This window comes from Gracilinanus agilis, chromosome 1, assembly GCF_016433145.1.
Source record: "Gracilinanus agilis isolate LMUSP501 chromosome 1, AgileGrace, whole genome shotgun sequence".
Classification (NCBI taxonomy): domain Eukaryota; kingdom Metazoa; phylum Chordata; class Mammalia; order Didelphimorphia; family Didelphidae; genus Gracilinanus; species Gracilinanus agilis.
Genome location: NC_058130.1, coordinates 559,071,826 through 559,085,672, shown reverse-complemented (window position 1 = coordinate 559,085,672; position 13,847 = coordinate 559,071,826). Strand labels below are relative to the sequence as shown.

Here is a 13,847-nt window from a genome sequence, read left to right as displayed (position 1 = left end):
TGAAATCATACTTAAGACACACTGAAAAATTATTAACTGCTCTGTTTTGGGCAGAGAGAGCTCCAATAGATGCCAAGATAATTGAAGTTTCTGTGAGCCAGGAGGTACATGTATATATCTATCCATATCTGTATCTATTTATATTTTATAATTATATAAGCATGTGTATATATATATCTATATATTAATATATAATTATATAGGGGCAGCTGGGTAGCTCAGTGGATTGAGAGCCAGGCCTAGAGACAAGAGGTCCAAGGTTCAAGTCTGGCTTCAGACACGTTCCAGCTGTGTGACTCTGGGCAAGTCACTTGACCCCTATTGCCTACCCTTACCACTTTTCTGCCTTGGAGCCAATATTGACTCCAAGTATTGACTCCAAGACAGAAGGTAAGGGTTATTAAAAAATATGTGTATAATTATATACATATATATAATCATACATTATGTAATAAATAACTATATTATTTCTATATTTTATATAATTATATATTAACCTATAAATAGATATAGACACATACCCATTCAATATATACAGGATAAAGAGCTATTCTGACTCCTCTTCCTTCCCACCACCACTCATCCTTTTCTTACCCTGTAATTTTTAAAGTAGCATCCTTCCACATTCTCCTAAAATACCAATCTGGCCATGTCCCTCCCCTACTCAATAATCTCCACTGGCTCCATATTGCTTCTGGGACCAAATGTTTGTTTGAGGTTTAAAACCCTTTAGTAAGCAAAGGATACTTCCAAAGGGTGAATTTAGGACTAGAGTGAGGTTTCAGGATGAAGAGCTGGAGCATAATAAAGTAGGTCAGAAGAGTAGCCTGGAAACTTATCTCACAGGTTTGTTGTAGGAATCAAAGGAAATAATGCATACACAGAATTTGCAAAACTTAAAGAGATATATAAATTTCAGTTTATAGGATAATAGATCTAGAACTAGAAGGAACCTCAGAGGCCATCTAGTCTAAATCTATTCATTTCCATCTAGTCTAAATCTATTCATTTATACAGATAAGGAAACTGAGATCCAAGAATTTAAATGAATTATCCACTTCTTTACATCCCCAATCTTGCCTCTCTCTCCTAGAGGCACTGCCTTTAATTGATGGCAATAATGGTAACACTATTTTTGCTGCTAATGTCTTCAATTTCTTGCCAGCTTCTTGTTTTCCATATTCTTTCTGGCAGGCATTATTTATGTCCACATGAGTCACCAGATGTTTGAAATGGTCATCAAGTTTAACAAGTCTTGGGCAGTTTTCTGGTATATTCTTTGACAACATACAACAAACCTCACTATTGTTATTGTCAAGTGAATAGTCACCTCAGAATCCCTCAGAAGAGTCAACCACAATTACTCAGTGTTTTTTCTGACCTTTCCTGGATTATCTCTCACATGACGTTACCTGTGAATCCACCTATCATTCCAAAGAGACTTCTTCCTTTTAGATCATCTAACTTCCTCTTATATGAGGAGCCTCATTCATTACTTAACTCCAAAAAGCCAGTGGTCCTCCTAATTCCATTCTTCCTTTACAAATATCATTTGCAAGCATCCTGACACATCAGCATCCCTTTCATCTAGATTTTTTAAAAAATAGGAGTTTTTTATTTCATTTTAAAAGATATTTTTATTCTCTCTGGTAATGTGAAGAGCTAAGAAGTTAAGTCAAGTTAACAAGTATTTAATAAGCAGTTCCAGTGAGCCAGGAACTATCTAAGTACTAAGCTTTCAAAGAAAGGCACGAATTCCTACTCTCAATGAGCTCATTCCATGGGGAAGACAACATGCAAACAACTAGGTACCAATAAGTTAGACAAAGAATAAATTGAAGGTAGCCTCAGAGGGAAGGAACTAAGATTAAGGAGAACTTTGAAAGGCTTCTTGAGAAGATACTACTTTCTCAAACTTGAAGGAGTTCTAGATATGGCAGACAGCCAGTGAATATGCTCAGGAGCAAGAGATGGAATGTAGTATGCTACGAGTAGCAAGGAGGCAGATGATTGTCACTGAATCCCAGAAAGGTAATGGAGGGTTTTAAAAGCCAAAGAAGGATTTTATATTTGATTCTGGAGGTAATAAGTAAGAAGCAAGTGGAATTTATTGATTTTTAAGAAGATAGTTTTAAGGGGGCAGCTGGATGACTCAGTGGATTGAGAGCCAGGCCTAGAGATGGGAGGTCCTGAGTTCAAATCTGACCTCAGACACTTTCTGTGTGACCCTGGGCAAGTCACTTAACCCCCACTGCCTAGCCCTTACCACTCTTCTGCCTTAGCATCAATACACAGCATTGACTCCAAGACAGAAGGTAAAGGTTAAAAAAAAAAAAAAAAAGATCATTTTAACAAATGAGTGGAGAGTGGTATGGAATGAGGGAGAGACAAAGAAGGGAAACCAACCAAAAAGCTATTACAGTAGTCCAGGGATGAGGTGACAAGGGCCTGCACCAGGGTTTGGAGGACAAGGATGACAAGATAAGATCTATGCTTGAGGAAGATTAATTCAGCAGCTGAGTTGAGGATGGATTGGAGTGGGAAGAAACTACAGGTAGAGAGATCAACCATCATGCTAATGCAATAGAATAAGGTAGAAATGATAGGACTTGGGAACTCATTGGCTATGAGAGAAAGAGAGATAGATGGGGGAGAGGGAGGAAGGGACAGATGGAGAAGGGAGGGAGAGAAAAAGAGGGAGAGGGAGAGAGAATGTGAGGGAGAGTGAAGAGCTGAGGATGACATCTAGGTTCCTGGGTGAATGAGAGGGTGTTGATTCCTTTGATACTAATAGCATCTTTAAAAAGAGAGGAAGGCATAGGGGAAATAAAATTACTTCAGTTCTGTACAGTGTTGAGTTTGAGCCCATTTACCATTTTTAGCTAGATGGGACCATTCTACACTTTCAAGGCAGTTAATATTTACTTAGTCATGACAGTAAAGTAAATATTACTCATTGTATGTAGATGACTATAAAATTTTCCCCACTCTCCACTTTTGGAGAGAGGAAAAAGATACTTGGTCCTTTGTCATTCTTACTAGTAGCTCTTCTGGCCAACTCCTGAAAAATTCTGGCAACCACTTGCAGGGGTCTTCAACTTCTGAGCTGTCAAGTTCTTCCTCACTTCATCTATTTTCCTTCCTTATTTGCACACTGTACTTGGCCAACAAGAATGCTATAGTTGGAAAATAGACAAGATCTGGAATCAGAGGACGTGGGTTATAATCCAGACTTTGTCATTAACTATCTGTGGGTAAGTCATTTAACTTCTCTGGGTCTCTATTTCCTCAATTATATAATAAGAAGTTTAGATAAGATTACATTTCAGCTTCCTTCCAATTCTATATTTATGATCCTCTGATCCTCTGAACTTCTGTTTCCTTTTCTTACCAATTTTCTCATCCTTCTTTTCCTTCTACTTTGCCTATTTCTTTTTTGGGTCCTTATGTGGTGTAGAGAGGGGGCATAATAGTTCTGCCGACTTTGCAGAGTTCTTCTGTCAGTTAAGGAGTTTAGAATCTTGGGAAAGAGGACAGTTGGTCCTGGGAACTTGTGGAGAGAACCATGGTCCATCTGAGCTTCTTCTTTAGATTGAAACCTGGCCTATATTTTGCAGCTTTTCTTTTAAAAATTGTTAGTTTAGCTAATTCCTTTGAATCTCCCTACCTTACCTTATTCCCACCTTCATTTTCCCTACCTGAATGTCTGAGAAGTTTTGAAAGGAGAGTAGATCTGAGAGTTAGTTCAAATCTGTGATAATTTAGTCAAATAGGGCTTACCTTGTTACAAATTTACCTTATTGAATCATTGTATTCAGCTTTCTTACCCCCCCCTTTTGACTACAAACCCTCTCCAGCTGAAGTAGGCTGGTTCCTACTGAGTTTCACGTTCCTGCCTCCCTTCCCCCACCTGAAGCCTTCTCTAAGTGACTGTTAGGGCTACCTTGTATCCTCTATCCTGCCAATCTACCCTAGAAGACAATAAACCCCGTTTGTCTTTAATCAAAACCTTTTGGCTACTTCATTAGTTGATTAATAAGAGAGGGAGGAGGAGAGAGAGGAAAAATATTCTCTCTGGAGTTTGAGGGAAGCTGAAGGTATCCATTTTGGAAGTGTAACTTCAATACTTCCTTTTAGTCCCTTCCTGTGAAACTGACTAGAAGCCTCAAGTCAGTTTCAAGCTGTTCTTGGCTGGCTCTAACCTTGCTCTGTAAAGTGTCCCTTTTACTTGAAGGGCTCAGTCTGTTTCCTTTCAGTGTTTGTCTCTAACCTGGGTCCCAGGCTGTATTTCCTTGCCTTAGATTAACTCATCCTCTCCCTTGCAACTCTTGGTACCTTAGTGTTTATATTCCCTAAACTCAGACATTCTCTTATTTCTCTACCACCTCCCTATTCCTACCAGCTATTACCCCTAGCTTCAGTCCCATATTACACCCTAAAAATCCCCTATTACACCTCCCAGATTTCCAATTCTGGGCTTCTTCATAATTCCAAAACTTCTAAATCTCTTTCTTTATAATCCTTTCTCCTATACTATAAATTTGTTACATAATCTCAACTGGAATCTCACTTTGCAAGTTATTCCTTATACACCTTTCTAATTGATTCATTATACCGCTCACTACTATTCCAAACCTTTTCCCACCCATACCCCAATTTCACATGAAAAGGAGGCCCTTTTCTTTGCCTACACAAACATGTACTCATTCTAATTTATCTTCTCAATCTCTGACTAATCTTCATTCTCTCCCAAACTACCTATTTTCCTTTTCCTACAAATACACCTCTGTCTCCCACCATGTTTAAAAAACCTTCACTTGATCTGACCATTCTCCCTAGGTACCATTCCATATTTCCTTGCCCTTTCATGGCTAAACTCCTTAAGAAAGCCATCTACAATTAATATTACCACTTCCTCTCCTCTCATTCTTTTCTAATCTGTTGGCAGTCTGGCTTTCAACCTGATCAAGTGAAATATTTGTAAAGCACTTAGCACAGTGCCTGGCACATAGTCATTGCTATATAAATGCTCATTCCCTTTCTTTCTCCCATCCCTCCGTCATCATTCAACTGACACTGCTCTTTCTAAAGCTACCAATGATGTCTTTATTTTCATATCTAAAGGTCTTTTCTTAATCTTTATCCTTTTTAACCCCTCTGCAGCTTCTGACATTGCTGATCAACTTTTTTTTGAAAGAGAGGTCGGTCTTCTCTAGGTTTTCATGACATTGCTCCTTTCCTCATCCTCCTAACTACTGACCTCCTTCTCTTTATTTCCTTTTTTCCCCCCAACTCTTACCTTGTCTTAGAATCAATACTCTATAATTTGTCACTGTCTTCATTAAAAAAGTGCCCAGGATGGAGTGCAGGATCTGGTGTCAAGAAGTCCTTGGTTCAAATTTGGCCTCAGATACTTAATAGCTATGTGACCTTAGGCATGCCATGTAACCCTATTTGCCTCAGTTTCTTCATCTATAAAATGAGCTGGAGAAGGAAATGGCAAACTACTCCAGTATCTTTGCCAAGAAAACCTCAAATGAGGTCATAAAGAATTAGGACATGACTGAAAACAAATTCACAACACAAACCTTAGATGTCAATATGTCTCAAAACTGGAGGCAATGACTTCCAAGTTTGGGAACGTTATGATTCCATTTTATTTATGCCCAAACCATTCTCTTTTTACTTCTCATACTCCTTGATTCACCCGGAATCTACTCTTCTCCCTTACTGTGATTCTCTTGAATCCTTCTCTTCTAGTTTATCTCCCTCATTCTTATTTGTCATTATACTTAAACTTATCCTTTGATAATTTGCCACATTAAGGTCTTACTAGCTGCTTTCTTAGAATCCGTGTTTCCTCTTTCCACGCCTTCCCATTAGCTCAGCTAATCCTATTGTGCCAGTCCACCCATTTCTGGGTGATATCACAATTTTGTTTTTCTTCTCCTCCTCAAGGCTGGAGCATCACTGGAAAAAAATGTAATATTTAGCTGATTTCACTCATTACCAATTTGTCATACATAGTCCCAGCGGGGCCATCACAGCTGCTCAGAAATCAAACTTTATCCTTATCTCATGAGCCATATTATTATTTCAAAACTTTTCTTCTCACCATTAATCCCAGTCATATCCTCACAAATATAGCAGATAACTAACTTAGGGTCATACTTTGCTGAGAAGACAAGCCATCTGACATGAGTTCTCTTACCCTCACTCCTCCATGATTAAAACCTCAGCATCTTTACCTCCTCTATTTTAACCTATCACAGTGGAAGAACTCAATGTGTTACTGGCTAAAGTAATCTCTCTATTCTACCCTTGATCTGATATTTTATTGCTTCTTTCAGAGTTTTGCTCTAAGTATTATCACTTCCTCCTTCTCATGTCTTAAATTTCTCCTTCCCCATCAGCTCCTTCCTGTATACCTACAAACATGCTCAGATCTCTCCAATGCTTTTATTTTTCTAAAGTTTCCCCTTGACCCTGTATAGCTCACTTAACTATCATTCTATCCCTCCTCTTCTCTTAACTGCTAAACTTAGAAAAGTTGTTTATATTGAATGTTTCTACTTCCTCACTCCCCACTCTAAACTTCTTATAACTCAATTGGGTTTCTGGAATTAACATTCTAATGCACTTCTCAGAAGTCACCAATCATCTTCCAATCACTTTATCTTAGACCTCTCAGTGGTCTTTGATAATGTTAACCATCCCTGGCTACAGGGCACTTTCTCCTCATTCATCTTCAGAAACCATATTCTCCTGGTTTTCTTCCTATCTCTCTAATCTTTTTTTTTTTTTTTTTAGTATTCTTCATTGGTTCTTTGTTCCTAACCTGACTACTTAATATTAGTGTTCCTCAAGATTTTATTTTTGGTCTTTTTTTCTTCTCTCTTCCTCTGTCTCACTTCTTTCTCCTCTCTCCACCTCTTCCGTTCTTTCCTCCCCATGTCCAACTTTCCTTCTTTCATTCTTTCTTCCTCATTTCTCTGTCCCCTCTTTCTCAGCAATCCCATTCCTTTTCACAGTTTCAAAATCAACCTCTATCCAAATAACTTCCAAATCTATATCTCTAGTTCTAGTGTCTCTGCTGCAATTGACTGCCATTTCCATATGGATATACCACTGGCACTTCTAACTCATGATGTCTAAAACATGGAATTTTCCTGAAGCTGTTCGTTTTACTGATCATTTCAGTCCCCTGCTCAATATACTCTAATGGTTCCCTATTACCTCTAGGATCAAATACAAATTCCTCTGTTTGGCTTTCAAAACCTTTCATATATTGACTCCTCTCTTTCTAGCCTCATTTTGTATATCACTCTTCTTACAATCTATTGATCTTGCTCATTCCCCAATATAATACTTCATTTCCTTTCTCTGACTCTTTGGCACCAGCTCTTCCCCATGCCTGGGAAAAAATCCCTAATTTCTTTCAAGATTTAGCTTAAGAATCAGGAGAACATTATACAGAGAGACTGATACACTGTGGCACAATAGAATGTAATGGACTTCTCTACTAGCAGCAATGCAATAATCCAGGACAATTCTGAGGGACTTGTGAGAAAGAACATTATCCACATCCAGAGAAAGAACTGTGGGAGTAGAAACACAGAAGAAAAACAACTGCTTGAACACATGGGTTGATGGGGATATGATGGGGATGCAGACACTAAAGGACCACCCCAGTGCAACTATCAATAATATGGAAATAGGTCTTGATGGATGACACATGTAAAACCAAGTGGAATTGTGTGTCAGCTATGGGGAGGGAGGTGGGGGGATGGAAAGAATGTGAATCATGTAACCATGGAAAAATATTCTAAATCAATTAATTAAATAAAATTTTTCAATTAAAAAAAAAGACAGCTTAAACAATACTTTCTACATGAATTCTTTCCTAAATCCCACCAACTGCTAATGTTTTCACTCCCTTGATAGTAAACTCTTTGAGACCAGGGATTATTTCATTTTTGTGTGCTTGTGTTCCTAGCACCTCCCACAGCACTTTATAAATTCATTGATTGACAATATATTATGGAGGACTGTATTGCCAAATCATTTTTTGTCTCTGCTTCCTCAGCACCTTCCAGAGTGTTGTGCATTTAGTAGTGCTTAATAAATGTGTTAAATTGAATTAAATTCTTTAATGATGGAAACAGAGGAAACAAGAAGAATTTAACTCATCAGTTGCTTGTTGGAGTGAGGGCAGAGGGAACAGCTAAAGCTATAAAGAATGAGGCACTTCAGTGATCTTTTCCAGGAACTGATAAAAGAGTAAAAACAGTAGCAGTGGTTTTCAAACTTTTTTGGCCTACTGCCCCCTTTCCAGAAAAAATATTACTTAGCCCCCTGGAAATTAAATTTTTTAAAATTTTAATAGCAATTTTTTTTTTTATCCTGGGACTCCATTCTAGGAGCATAGGGTCACAACCAGTAGGCAATGGGTCGCTCAGGGTCACCCAGCTGGGAAGTGTCTGAGCCCAGATTTGAACCTAGGACCTTTCGTCTCTAGGCCTGGCTCTCAATCCACTGAGCTAGCCCAGCTGCCCCTACTTTAGGTTGCAGTTTCTTTAGCAGATGTAGTTTTTACAGGGTGGGGTTGCTAGCCCCACGCCCAACCCTCCTCCTTTTTCATCCGGGCTAGGGACCGTCCTTAGCCCAGGAGTGGTAAGGGTGGGTGATAGGGGTCAAGTGACTTGCCCAAGGTCACACAGCTGGAAGTGTCCGAGGCCAGACTTGAACCTAGGACCTCCAGTCTCTAGGCCTGGCTCTCAATCCACTGAGCCACCCAGCTGCCCCCAATAGCAATTAATAGGAAAGATAAATGCACCGGTGGCCATCACTGCTACCCTGGATCGCTGCAGCACCCACCAGGGGGCGGTAGTGCCCACCTTGGGAATCACTGCAAGTAGAGCTATAAAGTACCTTAGAAATAATTTAGTCCAATCCATTCATTTTACAGTTTAGGAAATCAGAACCCAGAGGACCCAAAGCAAATTATCATTGTCTCTTGGTTGCAGAGAGTGGGGCTAGAACTAGTGTCCTCTCTCCTATTATGGTCTCTTTTCATGATGCTTCTTAGCTATATTCCAAAAATCAATAGTGCTCAGGTTATATTTTTCCATTTGCCATGGGGAACATGCTCAACTTAGTGGGGGTCATTATACTTGTAAAAACTACTTTGAAGTCAACCCAATTTTTAAAAATCTATTATTTTTAAACCCTAAGTGGGCTAAGTATCTAGACTAAGATTTTTCATTAGCCTTATGATTATTATAAAATTACTTAGGAAAACAGTTTGTACTTCTTCCAGCAGGGTCACACTGACCTTGTGTGGCTTTAGTTTTCCACAGCTATGGTCAGTTGTGCTACATCCCACCCTCTAGGCAGGATGCATCAGCATAATGCTCAAGAGAGAGAGCTCCTAGAAACCAGGGATTCCATGACTAGACTCCTAATTGCAGAATCTTTGCTCCAACTTCCCCCTCTTTTCCCAGCTTTTCTTGTAAGTATGTTACAAAAATAAATTTGCCTTCTGTTTCTTCAACCATTTAGGAAGTTTTTCTCCTTGTTATTCTCCCCACCTAAACTAGCAGAGTCCAAATAATAGCTTCTGAATCCTTGAGGAAAGTTTTTCCAAAAGCATTTTAGAAATGAAAGATTTATATAAGTCTTTAAAAATACAATGGTGACACACACTTTTATAAATGAAGGCTTAGACAGAGGATGAGATAAGAAAGGCAGAAGGTTGCATTCTTGGAGGTAACTATGCTTTCCAGGAATATCTGCCAACCTAATTTTTCTTTCCTTACCCTCCTCCCAAGGTTTTGAAGGGCCTTTACCTTTCAGGTTTAAGAGAGACAATGATGAAAAGGTAGGATTGTTTGCCCTATAGTTATAACAATCATCAACATAGAAAGGTTTGGGATCCTCCCTTTTCCACAGAGGAGAAGGTAATAGAGATCAAGCCAAAGGATAGTATTTCTATAGTACTCATTATATAACATGTTATCTTAACTTCATAGTTGTTATCATTAGAACCAAAGTAACTTCTATGCTACCATCACCCAGTCTCTATGTCATGTTGCCTCCAAATCCCTTTCCAGCTTTCCTTTATATATTGTCTTCCTGCATAAGAATATAAGCTCCTTGAGGGCAGGGATGATCTGGCTTGCTTGCAGCTGTTTCCTTAACAATACTGTGTCAGGGATATAGTAATTGTTTTTATAAACACCATATCAATCCATCTATCTGTACAACATATCCACTCATATTCAGGGTCATAGAACTGTTAATGCTAACATGGATATCAGAAATCAGCCAGCCTAACTCATTTTACAGATGAATAAACTGAGGAGGTTCAGAGGAATTAAGTCATTTACTTGCCCAAGGTGGCTAATTCAATTGATGGTAATGATGAAATGAGAAATGCATTGTTTATCAATTTCTCTCTTTATTGAAAGGTATTAACCTTTCAAATCCAGAATTACTCCAATATACCTGTCCAAAAACTTGTAATTTTCCTTAGAAATTATGGTTAGGTTTGAAAAAAAAAAAGACCTATTCCCATTTCTAAAATGAAATCTATTTAATTCTATCACCTTCCACTACTTCCAGTAACTTAAACTATGATCCTTCCACTACTTCCAATATACTTAAACTATGATCCTTCTCACTTGATGGACTTCTCAGAAAAGAGATTCTCTCCCTTCCCCCAAACCAAATCGAAAATGTCCTTAAAAGAGAAAAAAATGGTATTTCATTTATTTTAATCTATTTAGTTTTTATTAGCCCTGCTGCTTGATCTCTAGGTTTAATTCAATAAATATTTAGGAAGCACCTACTATATTTTTGTATCCAATGACAATATGGCAATTTTAAATTCTGGGCTCCTAAATAAAAACTTAAAAATAAGAAGTTCCAGCTCTGCTAATTATTCTCTTTGTGAGTTAGGCAAATCTGTTTACCTCTTTTTTCAGCTTCTTCATGTATGAAGTGGAGTTGAACTAAATAATCTTTAAAGTGGTTTGTCCAGTCCTAAGGATACTTTATTCATTGCAAATTGCTGATGACTTCAAAGAAAGAGCTGTTTGGATAGTATATTATCAAGGTTCTTGGTGCGTGGGTTTCTGCTCTCTTGTATAGTTTCTGTATCCTTGCCTTGTGCCCTTTCCTCTTGGGGCCTAGACTTGGAAACCTGAGCTCATACTGCCAGGACGAAGAAATTCGAACTTAGCTTTCAAAAAAAGAAGCCATGTAGAATATAGTTAGCCAGAACACTGTCAAAGATCAAAGCTTATGTCACTCCATATGATGCTTCACTAGGGCACCATGGGGGACAGCAGAGTGAGGGTGATGCATAGAGGACAAAAGAAAAGTGCACCCCTTCTTGCTAAATGAAGAAAGCAAAGGTTCGTACAGGAAACAAAAAACAAAGGGCCTCTTTGACAGTATCTCACCCTAGCAATGTTGAGAAACTAGGCAGGAACTAGGCACTGAGATAGTTTATCTGACAGCGCCACCAATCCAAAAGATTACCAGGCCAGAAGAACACAAGCATTCTGTCACCTCTAGGCTCGGACGGGAGGGGGTGGCAGGGACGGGAGAAGGGAATGGGGGGTGTGCGCAAGGGCGCGAGGTGGGGGAGGGAGCGATGAGAGCACCAGATAGGAGGTAAAACCAGATGGCTCCAACCTATCCCAAACACCTTCCCACAAGCTGTGTTAGCCACTCAAAGCACTTCATCATCTCCAGCCTAAAACAATCTACATCTTCCCCTTTCGATCCAAGCTAAGCGACAGATGCAGTTTTAAGTTTGTTTGTTTTCGTAATTATTTTTTTAAAGTTAAAAGGCACTCTAGTGATCTGGTTTGAACCAGTCTGTTTCCAGCTCCATGGAGAGAGGATATCGGGAAAAAGTGTACTCCCGCGTTTGGGAACCAGGTGTCCTGGGTGCCTGAACTCACCGGGCCAGCTCCTCCCTCGCTCGCTCCATCTCCGGCTGCCCTGGGGAGTATCACGCGGGTCAGCTCCGAAAGCTGAGGGGGAGGGGACGGGAGAGGGGGGGGTTCGAGAATGGGAGTGGGGTGAGGTTGAATACCAGAGCCTCAGTCAATTCCGTGGCTGGGGAAGAAGGTGAACGCGCTTGGGGAGGGGGGGGGAGATGGAGGGGAGGTCGCACGCGCGGCGAGAGCCTGGGGAACAAGAAGGCTGCTGACCTGTCCGGCCCGGAGCGCCAGCTGCACCGCCACCTCCGCACACTCCTTCCAGGGGTCGGCGCCGCCACCGCTGCCATCCTCCACGGCGGCTTGTGCCGCCACAGCCTCCTCTTCTTTGCTGGGTTTCATCGATTGCTGTTCCTCCCTGGCCCCAAACTATCCTTCCCTCCAGGCTTCCTCCTACTCCTGGGTGCCCCGGCTTGGCTAGCCAAGAAGCCCGCGGGCGTGGGGGCGGAGAGTAGAGCCACGAGGGAGGGGGCCGACAGACCCCGGCTTGCTCCAGTCTCTAACTGCCCTGAAGAGTCAGAAACTTCTCTTTTTCCTCGGGCGGGAGATCTGGGCCTCGCTTGCCGGTGCAGCTGGTGCTGGTGCTGGTGCTGAGGGGAGGTATGGGAAGCAGGACCAGGGCTACCCAGTTCGCAGCTGGAGAAGGAGTGTCTGCAGCTGCTGTGGCTGCTGCTGCCTCGTCCAGTTCCCACTCCTCTACCTCTCCTCCTTCCTTCCCTCCCCCTCGGTGCACAGCTCAGGGAGGGACTCCCCCGTCTCCCAAAGCCCCGCCTCTTGCCGCTCTCTCACCCTAAGGGGAGCCCCTTTCCCCTTCGGCGGCCCACAGCTGCTTCTGCCTTCCAGCTTAAAGAACTAGAGGGGGTGGGGTGGGGTGGAGTGGGGCGGGGTGGGAGGGAACTTGATTAAGTCCTAGGGTGCCTGAGGGGCGGCGGTTGTCCAGAGTCTCTTCTTAGGGCGAAGGAGAACTGGGGAACTCACGTAGCTCAGACACACACAACACTCTCTACTTATTAAGTGCTGCAGCTCTTGGGAGATTGGGGTGGGCAGTCCGACAGCCAGAATTGTTGAGTGGTTTAGAGGCAAAGAGGACTCAGGTAGTGATACCGGACGTGGCGGCGGGAAGTGACTAACTTGACTTATTGCTGCTTTTCTCTGCTTCGTCCAATACCTGCTTAGCTGCTACCGTTCTTTGGCAGCTTCCAGGCTGCAGAAGGCCGGGGCTGGGGGCGGGGTGGGGGGAGAAGAGCCTAGGGTGGGAGGCTGGCCCACGTTTCTGCCTGGACACATTCTTTCATCTCCCCACTTGTTGGAGTCTAGCTGCTGGCTGCAGCTTTGCTAGACAAAATTAGCATGGGTGTTAGCAGTTAAAATAATGAGTTTCATCTTGAAGCGAATCCTGATGTTGTGCCCCTTTTCTTTTCAATTAAATTCTTTATCTCATCTGTTTTCCTCAGTGTATTCCATTTGTTTTCTAGAAGCCCTCCATTTGAACAATACAAACAGTCCAATCGTTTTTTTTCCTTTAGCTTCTCAGGCATCCACAGTGCCAGCACAATGCTCCTATGTTCCGGCTGAGGAAGAGAGGTTGGGGGTGGGGTGGGGTGGGGTAGGGACAAAAACACCTTTTTTGTTTAGATGCTTAAATCTAAACAAAAAAAGGGACGCTTTCCCCCCTTGTGACCTTAAAATAAAGATAAGAGCCAATATTGGCCTGTATTAACTTTTAAAACAAGCCCAGATTTTCCTTTATTAATTTTAAATATTTTTAATAAATTTCCACATAACTTTTCCAAAGTCATAGGACCCATATTGTCTTCTTCCCGTTCCCTCCCCCAT

The 13,847-nt window shown here is 41.3% G+C and overlaps 1 protein-coding gene across 1 annotated transcript in view; it reads right to left on the bottom strand.

Annotated features, from left to right (window-relative positions):
- Positions 1-12,786, bottom strand: part of IMPA2 (inositol monophosphatase 2) — a 72,053-nt gene extending 59,267 nt beyond the window's left edge. The window contains exon 1 of the mRNA XM_044666922.1: positions 12,225-12,786. Within this exon, the coding sequence (XP_044522857.1) occupies positions 12,225-12,353 (129 nt within the window). The 5' untranslated portion in view covers positions 12,354-12,786. The remainder of the gene's footprint in view (positions 1-12,224) is intronic.
- Between the last annotated feature and the right edge of the window lie 1,061 nt (positions 12,787-13,847).